Below are 11309 nucleotides of genomic sequence, written 5' to 3' on the forward strand. Positions count from 1 at the left end.
GAAAGAAAGGAAAAGCAAGAAAGAAGAAAGAGAGAGAAAAAATGGCAATATTGAATATAAAGCAAAGAAAATCAAACATGTACACTAGGACATAAAAGTGAAAACCAAAAAGAACAGAAAAAAAAATACTAAGAAGTCTAATTTAAGAACACTTTTCTAAAACAAAAAAAACAAAGATCTGAAACTACAGTGAAAAGCATACCATATTTCTGAGAATACTGACCCAGAACAATCAAAATCAAAATATATTTGGATAAAATTACTAAACATTAAAGAAAAAGATAAAATCCTCCGGGAATCTAGAAAAGAAGACCAAGTGCCTTTCCTTTCGCCCCTTTTTTTGAGATGGAGTCTCGCTCTGTTGTCCAGGCTGGAGTGCAGTGGTACAATCTTGGCTCACTGCAACCTCCACCTCCTAGGTTCAAGCAATTCTCTGCCCCAGCCTCCCGAGTAGCTGGGATTACAGGCACAGGCCACCACGCCTGGCTAATTTTTTTGTATTTTTAGAAGAGACAGGGTTTCACCATCTTGGCCAGGCAGGAAGACCAAGTGACTTTTAATGAAAAGGCAATTATGAGTCATCAAACTTTCAACAGGAACACATGGCAGTAACATATAAGGCACTCAAGGAAAAAAAAAATGTATGAGATTGGGACGAGACACATACAGGACTTCCAGGGTAGCTGGAAAGTTTTATTTCTTGATGTACACAGTAGTTACAAGGTGGGTACAATGTTCCTACAGATTCATTAAGCTACACCTTTGTTTAATTAGTGATTTCAGTATCTGTGCTTTATTCAACAACAAAAAAGGTTGAAGTGACTTACATGCATACATAATGCAATATGCAGAAAAATAGTGGAAGGAAATATACCAAGGTGCTAACACTAGAACACAGGTAAATAATTGTTATTATCCTCATCAATTCTTTCTATAGTTTCTAAATTTAATAATCCATGTAAAATGGATGGGGGTCTATTAGTCAAAGAATAAAAAACAAATAATAAAGTTAATATTAGATGATTTAACTTCCAGGCTACAATCTATTTTATAATTTTTCACTGCCATCTCTTCAATGTAAAACACAATATATAATATCTCGTATCAATCAGATACTAACAGCTATTTAAAACTAACATGAAAAACACACACACAAATAAGCCATGCATTAAATTAGTGAAATCAGAATTAATCCTGTGGATTATACCTGTTTCAATTTACTGGTTCTGATACTGTATATACTACAATTATGCAAAACGTTATCACTGGGGGAAACTGGGTAAATGGTAGGGACCACTCTGTAACATTTTTGCAAAGTCCTATGAGTCTATAACTATTTCAAAGCAAAATGTTAATAAAACTATTTTGAAGGTTTATAGGTCCAATATGCAAAGGAAACTATAACACTCTAACTCAAACAAGGGATCCATACTTTTCTAGCATACTATTTTATTCACTTCTGATCCATAGTCTAGAAACCCGAAAAACCTACTATTTAATAATACAGTCATGCCCTGCATAATGACATTTTGGTCAACAATGGACCATATATACAACAGTGATCTCATAAAATTATACTGGGCTGAAAAATTCTTATCACTTAGTGACATCGTAGTTATAATGTCCTATCGTAACACATCACTCACATGCTTGTGTTAATGCAGGTGAGTAATGTGTTTGTTGTAATAGGACATAGATGTAAATAAAACTCCTGTATTTGATAATGACAATAAATCGTTGTGTTACTGGCTTATGTATTTATAACTATGTATTTTTTTTATTGTTATTTTAGAGTGCACCTCCCCCCAAAAAAGTTAACTGTAAAATAGTCTCAGGCAGGTCCTTTGTGAGGTATTCCAGAAGAAGGCAATAGGAGACTCGGCAGCTCTATGCATGTTATTGCCCCTGTAGACATTCCAGTAGGTTAATAGGTGGAAGTGGAAGACAATGATATTGATGATCTTGATCCTGTGTAGGTCTCGGCTAAGGTGTGCCTATGTCTCAGTTTTCAACAAAAAAATTTAAAAAGTAAATAAAGTAAAGAAAAATTAAAGTTTATAAAGTAAAAAAGTTACAGTTAAGCTAAGGTTAAATGATTAGAGGAGAAAAAAAATTATGGCCAGACACGGTGGCTCACACCTGCAATCCCAGCACTTTGGCATGCAGAGGCAGGTGGATCACTTGAGTTCAGGAGTTCACGACCAACCTAGTCAACATGGTAAAATCCCGTCTCTACTAAAAATACAAAAAATTAGCTGGGCATGGTGGTGTGCACCTGTAATTCCAGCTATTTGGGAGGCTAGGCACGAGAATCGCTTGAACCTGGGAGGCAGATGTTGCAGTAAGCCAAGACTGTGCCACTGCACTCCAGCTTGGATGATAGAGTGAGACTGTCTCAAAAAAGAAGAAAACAAAAATTTTAAAATAAATTTAGTGAAGGCTAAGTAGACAGCATTTACTCTTAGTCATCAGTAATGTCCTAGGCCTTCACATTCACTCACTACTCACTCACTGAATCACCCAGAGCAACTCCAGTCCAGCAATCTCCATTCATGGTTAAGTGCCCTATATAGGTATGCCATTTTAAATCTGTTATACTATAATTTTACTGTACCTTTTCTATGTTTAGACAATCATACTTACCACTGTATTACAGTTGCCTATAGTATTTGGTACAGTAACATGCTGCAGAGGTTGTAGCCTAAGAGCAACAGACTACCAGACAGCCTAGGTGTGGGCACAAGTCTGTATCATTTACATTTATGTAAGTACTCTATGATGTTAGCATGACAAAATCACCTAATGACATATTTCTCACAGCAGATCCCTACTGTCAAATGACATGATTGTACATATCTCTATTTTCAAAATATCTATTGTATTTGGATCTATTCAGATATCAGAAACACTGTATCTGTCCCCAGATCATTGTCAAAGATAAACATTTTAAATGGTTTTTGGGTCTTTTGGGGGGGGAAGGGAGTAATGCAAAAGCAAACTCAATCTTTAGTTAATAAAGACTCTTTTTAAAAATCGGCTTTCCATCAAGTATACAGAACTGCCAGGGCTATGAGAGGCCAAAGGTACAGTGGCTCAGTTATCTATCTTCCAGTGAAAAGGTAGCTGCCAGGAAAAGCTTAACATTGATACTATGAGCAAAAGAACATTCCTTTGAAAATAAATTTGGTGAAACTATTTGATTACTTATGTTCCTTATAGGAAGCTAGCCTGCATAGATTTATTTCCAGGGGAACAAAACTCCCACATGGATCAAGCAAACTAGAAATAATAATATAAATCTGTTCAGAAAAAAAAGACATACCACTTCACATAGTACATGTATGCAAAGCAAGCTTACAGTGCATGTAACATACCTTTTGATAAGGTCTCTTAGGTGATAGGCTGGAATTGCGGCATTCACCACTGCTTTACTGGCAAATATGTGATCAATAATAGCAGAACTGTTTGCCTTAAGAAAGGGAGAAAAGTCTTCCTTTGGTTATTCAGTCCGTATTTATTGAGAACTAGGCATACAGCACTATTCGAGTGAGTAAAATGCAACAGAAAACACTATCTTCTGAGCGCCTACAATCACTTTTTCTTTTTTTTTTGGAGACAGGGTCTTGCGCTGCCACCCAAGCAGCAGTGCAGTGACACAATCTCAGCTCACTGCAATCTCTGCCTCCCAGATATAAGTGATCCTCCTTCTTTGCTGGAAATACAGGTGTGTGCCATCACACCCAGCTAATTTTTTAATTTTTTGTAAATATGGGGTTTCATCATGTTGCCCAGGCTGCTCTCAAACTCTTGGGCTCAAGTGATCTGCCCACCTTTGCCTCCCAAAGTGCTGGGATTATAAGTGTGAGCCATCATGCCCAGCAACAGAGGAAATAATATACATAATTATACGCTTCTAGAGAAGAACATTTTTTTCTCTATTTTCAGGACCTAGCACTCTATGAACATCTACTAGATGAAAGAATAAAAAATAAATACCAAAGTAACCACATAAGAATGTAGTTTAATGCAAAAAGGAATGTGTAATAGGTGACTCAGGGTATCTCTGTGATGAGTCTTGAACTGGTTTTCAGACAGAAATAAACTATCAAAGAGAATACGAGGCAGTATTAAAACATCTTATCTGTCATATTACTCATTCTCTAAATCTTTAAGAATATACTTTCTCCTTGAATATTATGCTAACTCAAAATTTAGAACTGTGTACATGAGTTAAAAGAACTGATAATATCATTATCAGTTAAATATATTAAATACTTACCATGAGCTGCTTGCTAAAAGTATCACTTATTAATCTCAATAGTCTTAGGAGATAGATGCCGTTATTATCCTCATATTAAAGAAAGCAAACCAAGGCTTAGTGAACCTAAATAAATAGTAAGATCTTTGCGGAGGCAAAATACAAACCCTAGTAGTTTGACTTTAGGGCCTAAGCTCATAATCAGTTGGCAATTTTGCCCCCATAGAAAGTGATAAAACAGAAAAATAATGCTTTATCTAGAGGAATATATTGGAGATCCTATTACTATACATTGTCCCTATGAATTTCACACAAATTTGAATGTGATCTAGGCCAAACAGATACAGTCCAAAAGACTCAAAGATAGTCAAAGCTCATTCAAATAACTGATCTATGTTTGGATTAGCACTAAGAAAGAATACTTATAGACTCTCAATTGTCTGGGATACCAATAATAAAGAATGATACTGATTTTACTCCCAAGAAAGCAATTTTTACCCATACAAGCATCAGGTACATACACTGGGCTATTAAAGTATTCCTTCCAGGAAATGCTACAACAGAAATCAGTGACTAGGTGTTTAAAAGAAACAAAACTGTATGCTATAATAGCTACACAGTATGTATTAGATGCTCAAAAAATGATTGTTGCTTAATATCTAAGTTTCAAACCTCTAATATTTGAATGAACTTCTTGTGGGTTTGTAAGTTAGGAATTAACTACAGTATGTTTTCAAAGGTATTGTGGGGCTTTAACGTTGTGATAGTATCAGTATCCTTTAGGCTACTGTTCAAGTGATCCTCCTGCCTCAGCCTCCTGAGTAGTTGGGACTACAGGTGTGTGCCATCACCCCTGGATAATTTCTTGAGGTTTAATAAATACAATGCTTTGGAATGATTATTGGTTTTGATATTAAACAAGTATTAAAATACCTTTTATAATTTTTTTTTACTAGAGACCGGGGTCTCACTACATTGCCTAGGTTGGTCTCAAATTCCTAGTCTCAAGTGAGCCTCCCACCTCAGCCTCTAAAAGTGCTGGGATTACAGGTGTGAGCCACCATGCCCAGTAAAAATAATTTTTTTTAACTGTAAAGCAGTTAAGATAATCTATAAAAATTATCATTTAATTCATAAGCTATGATTGTATTAGTAACACTTTAGAACTCAATATAACTGTTACTAAGCAAAAGAAACCACTTTCGATTCTTTAGGAAAATGCATTCATTCAAACATTTTTATCAAGCACTTACTACATGCCAAGCCTAGGCATAGGCTAGGAACAATAAGAATGCAATACTCACTAGCACATTGATAGCCATAGGAGTGGGTAGTGGCGTTTAAGTATCATAAATAGAAAAACAGGAGTATGGACAACAGAAAGTAATCAAGAATTCTAGACAAGAATCATGATAAATTGGCCAGGAACAGTGGCTCACACCTGTCATCACACCACTTCGGCCTCGTGATTTGGCAGATCACGAGGTCAAGAGTTCCGAGACCGGCCTGGCCAACATGGTGAAACCCTGTCTCTACTAAAAATACAAAAAGTAGCCAGGTGTGGTGACAAGCACCTGTAATACCAGCTACTCAGGAGGCTGAGGCAGGAGAATCACTTGAGACCATAAGGCAGAAATTGCAGTGAGCTAAGATCATGTCGCTGCACTCCAACCTGAGCGAAAGAGTGAAACATGTCTCAAATTAAAAAAAAAATAAGAAGAAGAATCATCATAAATTGAATACTCTTAAAGTAAGAACCCCAAAGCAAAGCACTGGTGACGTTTACCTTCCATTCCTGAGATCTGACTGTATGTTTCAGTTTCATTCCTGAGAACATTTCCAGTAAAATGATTCCTAGGCTCCACAGATCAACAGCTGAGGTACATTCTGTATCGCTCTGCAGGCCAGCCTGGGCCAAGCAATTTTGCAGTTCTGCTTCTGGAGCCCGATACCCGTCTGTCTGAATATACTTTACATCCTAAAGAAGATAAATAAGTATTACAACCAACAAAAAAGCTGCTCCCTTTCTATCCATCTCTACAGTGTGCTTATTTCCCTAAGAGTATAGTAAATCTGCTGCCAAACTAAATGCTAAAAATTTTTAGCCCTTGGTTATCATATTCTTTGGTTCATTAAGTGGGGGCAGTTCTCAGAGGCAAGCTGTACATTTCCATACAGTGCTCATAAAGAAGTCTTCTTTGGATTGTCTCTTACCTATTAGGCACTGCTGATAATAAGGACACTCTGCAAAGAAACAATAAACCATGGAGAATGGAGGATTTGCCAGAACTATCATATGCATTCTGCCATAAGATACAGCCCAAATACTGAAGAGATAAGGAACAGTACCTCAGCAATTAGTCAAACGTTATAAAATTTAAAATAGCATTCTATATAGGTTAAGTACTTTTAATAATGCCAGAGCTCTCCTTCTTCACTGGCTCCTCCTACCTGACCCAAACATTATGTCCTTTTTTAAAATGGTGGCACTGAAATTCTTTTGATTTGCTGCATCCCCTGGCATTTCAGTATTTTAGATAAAAATGACGTCTAAGTCCCTACTAAACTACCCTGTCATTTGAAAACACTTGGCTTCGACTACAACTGCGAGAGTAAAGAAAAGGTTATTTCTTATTTCTTACCTGATTGCCTTCTTTGAAGCTAAGTCCAAAGTCAATGAGTTTAAAACATTCATTCTCTGCACTCCACAATATGTTACGTGGTTTGAGGTCTGCATGGACATAGCCCTCATGATGAAGAAAAGCAAGGGCCTCCAAAACATCTCGGGCACAATGCTGTATCATCCACATGGAACAACCCTGGTGACTGGAATATAAGAGCAATTCCGAAACACTGACATCCAGGAGTTCAAGCAACAGACAGCGTGATGGCACGTTTGGAGAAAAGTGGATTGTAAACACTCCATACAAAGTCACTAGAAAAAGAAATTATAATATTTTAAGAATCAGACTTAGAGTAAGTCACTATTAAAGTAGGTAACTGCAATACAAATTTGAGAGAGTCTAGATAAGGATAACTTTGATGAACAAGCTTCCACTGTAATTTATTTTTCCCATGGATAAGATCTTTGGGCAATTGGGTTATTTTAATAAAAACAAGATGAGACAGCCTACAATAGCTGATTACCATTCACAGATACTAAATATGATACAATTATTTGTGTTTCACCAAGTACTCAGTGGTGGGTGAACATGAACTTGGAGTGCCAAGTGAAAATGATTAAAAGTTCAAAATACAAAATATAAATAAATAATATTGCTGCATCATGAGGTCCTTTAAAAAAAAAAAAGAAAATTTTAAAAAGTAAGAATCCAAATATAAAGTAACTCTTTTAGAAGGAATGTCACAATGTACAAAGACCAAACTAAAGATTGCTTCTTGATCCAAAATAGCAGTATAGGCCTGTCACGGTGGTTCATGCCTGTGATCCCAGCATTCCGGGAGACCAAGGCAGGACTGCTTGAGCCCAGAAGTTCGGAGGCCAGCATAGGTAACAAAGGGGGACCTCCTCTCTACAAAAAATTAGCCAGGCATGGTGCCGGGTGCCTGTAGTCCCAGCTACCTGGGAGGCTAAGGCAGGAGGATGGCTTTAGCCTAAGAATTGGAGGCTGCAGTGAACTGTGATCTCACCATTGGTACTCCAGCCTGGATGACAGAATGAGAATTTGTCTAAAAAAAAAAAAAAAAAAAAAAAAAACCAGAAAAATAAACAGCTCTCTATAATCCAAATACTAACGAAGAGATTGAGACGTTCCAGATGAAATTTTAACTAATCTTGCAGAGATTCAGCAAGTCCTTAGGCTTACAAAAATTTTTTCCTCTTCAATACCAAGGTTATAGTGATAGACTAGTAAACTAAAAAAAATGTAGCACTAGTGTTAATTCTTCTCCAAAATGGTATTATAAAAAAAACTCACTCTTCAACTGAAATATGCATCATACATGCTAAGAAATAAGACTTTAATAACGAAAGCTATAACTAATGATAAGCTCTCTGTCCTGTAATGAAAATAAAGACTTTTCACAAATCAATCATCAGCGATCATTACATATCTTACATTCTGAATATCTGAGTCATGAAACAGTCTCAGGAGCAAAGATACAGCGTTCCTAAATTTCACACTTCTATAAGGGCTCCCATGGAACAGTGAATCATTTCCTCCAAATCCGTAATAAATATATACCAGGTAAGCTGTATGAGTTACTAGCATTGATGTCACAAGCCCTAGACACAGTTTCCATTTTCTACTGGTATGCAAATATTCAAAAATTTCCACAGAAGACATGACAATCTAGCAAAGACGCGCCTCCTCTCACTAGAAAAGAGATTTCTGCATGCTAACGAATGCGGCATTCTCCGACGAGACTCGAAGCAAGGTAGAATTTACTGAGCCTCTATGTGACACTGAGCAAAGCAGACCACCAACTCCACTCCACTGCAGACAGTAATAAGGGGAAAGGGGAAAGGAGCCTGGATCGGGTGATAGAGGGCTAGACCCGCTTCTCCTGTAGAAGGGGAGGAAGACGGAACGCCACACAGCGAGAGTGTGCTCGGACTGTGACCTGGGCAACAAGAGAAAGGAGACAGCGGCAATTACCGATGTTCCTGTGACCCTGCAACTGCTCCAGCGCCGCCCTCTCTTTGCGGAAACCATACTCGGCGGCCGAGGCCGCAGCCCCGGTGGTTCCTGGCGGCAAGAACTGCTTGAGGGCGCCGGGGGGCGAGCCAGGGTTGCCGCAGCAGCGCACCCGATACACCGAGGCGGAGGAGCCGCTACCCAGACGGCTCTGTACCTGCCACAGCCGCCCAAAGGCTTCCAGAAAACGCGGCGGCTCCGCGCCCCAGGCACAGCCGGATCCCGCCATCGGTGTGGGCTGAGGGTACGGACACGGGAGCTGACGCGACGCCTGAGGCAGGCCGGCAGAGCCCGCGGTCACATCCCCGCCAGCCGGACCAGCGGCTCCGCAGGGGAGGACCTGCAGCCGCCTCACCGACTCCCGGGACTTCAAGCCGCCATGACACCGGAAACCGTAGGGTCCTCGAGTCCGAGAAGCCGGAAACGGAGGAAGAGCCTATCACACAGGCCGGAGGAGGGGCGCTCAGAAGGGGCGGGGACTAGAAGTGATGAGACGGATTAGGTTTGGAGAAAAGGACCCAGACTAAGAAGTAACCTGTAATTACTGAGCATCTACCATTCCAGGCCCGGTATTAACTGCTTTCACGGTTAGGATAGAATACCTGAAGCCAAAACTGGTCCTTTTTCTTTTGAGGCACCTCACCTCACCCAGAGGAACCCAGAAAAATAAAACCCCACCTACATTTCTCATAGAGAGGATCCCAAGGAAAACACCCTAGGTACCAAAGGTATACCATCACCTCCAGGTCCATGGTCACCAAAAACCATGATTCTGGATCCCTAGACCTTTGTGCTTCTATTTTAGTTATAAACCAAAAATAAAATTCTGAGGCTACCAACCATCAGAATGGACTTTCTCCTCGGCCAGGGCACTCTAAAACGCTGAATGACTGGTTTAGGCCATGACTGGAAGTAGGGGTCGGACTCATCTAGTTATACTTCTCTGGTTAATATCAACGAAACATTTACAATCTATTTTCTCAGAAGCCTGCTACCTGGAGGGTTCGTTCATCTGCATGAGTAAAACTTTGGTCTCCACAAGCTCTTACGGCAACCCAGACATTCCTTTATTTTGATAACTCTTTCAACCAGTTGCTAATTAGAAAAATTTCAGATCTACCTATAACCTGGAAGGACACATTTCTCCCTCTCCCAAAACCCGCTTCGAGTTGTCCCACCTTTCTGGGCCAAATCAATGTATTTCTTAAATGTATTTGATTGGAGTCTAATGTCTCCCCAAAATGTATAAAACCAAGCTGCACCTCAGCCACCTTGGGCACACGTTCTCAGGATATCCTGAGGGTTGTGTCACAGGCCATGACTACTCATATTTGGCTCAGAATAAATCTCTTCAAATATTTTACAGAGTTTAACTCTTTTTTTTCTTTTTTTGAGACCAAGTCTCGCCCTGTTGTTCAGGCTGGATTGCAACAGCGCCATCTCCTCTGCCTCCCGGGTTCCAGGGATTATCTTCCTCAGCCTCCGGATTAGGTGGGGTCATAGGTGCACACCCACACCCAGCTAATTTTATATATATATATATATATCTTTAGTAGCAAACTGCTGGGATTACAGGCCTGAGCCACCACGCCTGGTGAGTTTATCTCTTTTTATCATAGTCCACCTTGCCTATGGCTCCCTCATCAAAAACATTCACCTTGGGCAAACATCGATCTGTTTCAGATTTTTAATTTTCATTTATTTGTTCAATTGTTTTATTCATTCAGCAAACCCGCTTATTGAATAACAAATAGACATCTTAATTCACAAACTAGGGTGTGTCATAAATGTAGCCTTCTTTACTTTTCAATCATTCACCATATTGGTCAGGCTGGTCTCAAAGTCTTAACCTCAGGTGATCCACCCACCTCTGCTGCCCAAAATGCTGGGATTACAGGCATGAGCCACCATGCCCAGCCCCTGGAGTCATTCTTGTTTCTTCTCTTTCCTCCATTTTCAACATATACTGATTGAAATAACCTCCTAGCCAGTCTCCTTGCTTCTGCTCCTGCTCACCTGCAGTCCATTATCAACACGGTAGCCACAGTGATCCAATGAGAGCAGAAGTCAGGCTAAGTCATGGCTTTGCTCCAAACCCACCATCTCTCCCAGAGTTAAACTCAAAATCCATGCAATGGATGATAAAGCTGTCCATGATTTAGATCCCTCACTCACTCCAACCTCATGTCCTCCCATTATCCCCCTATCCACTCTGGTCCCGACACACCAGCTGTTCTTCTAACACATCAGGTAGATACCTTCTTCAAAAGGAAACTTGCTGTTTCCTCTGCCTGGCATAGTCAGTCTTTCCTCAGATAGCTACATGACTCACTTTTCATTTCATTTCTTTTCTTTTTTCTCTTTTTTTTCTTTATTTTTTGAGACAGAGTCTG

General features: G+C 39.6%; 1 protein-coding gene across 1 annotated transcript in view; it reads right to left on the minus strand.

The window, feature by feature from the left end:
• The window catches only part of UHMK1 (U2AF homology motif kinase 1), a 33011-nt gene extending 23703 nt beyond the window's left edge, over positions 1–9308 (minus strand). The window contains exons 1-4 of the mRNA XM_003943387.4: positions 8878–9308; positions 6901–7193; positions 6045–6236; positions 3375–3469 (exon numbers count right to left, since the gene is read on the minus strand). Coding sequence (XP_003943436.1) covers positions 3375–3469; positions 6045–6236; positions 6901–7193; positions 8878–9145 — 848 coding nt within the window. The 5' untranslated portion in view covers positions 9146–9308. The remainder of the gene's footprint in view (positions 1–3374; positions 3470–6044; positions 6237–6900; positions 7194–8877) is intronic.
• Positions 9309–11309: the final 2001 nt, after the last annotated feature.

This window comes from Saimiri boliviensis, chromosome 19 (assembly GCF_048565385.1).
Source record: "Saimiri boliviensis isolate mSaiBol1 chromosome 19, mSaiBol1.pri, whole genome shotgun sequence".
NCBI classification, from domain to species: Eukaryota; Metazoa; Chordata; class Mammalia; order Primates; family Cebidae; genus Saimiri; species Saimiri boliviensis.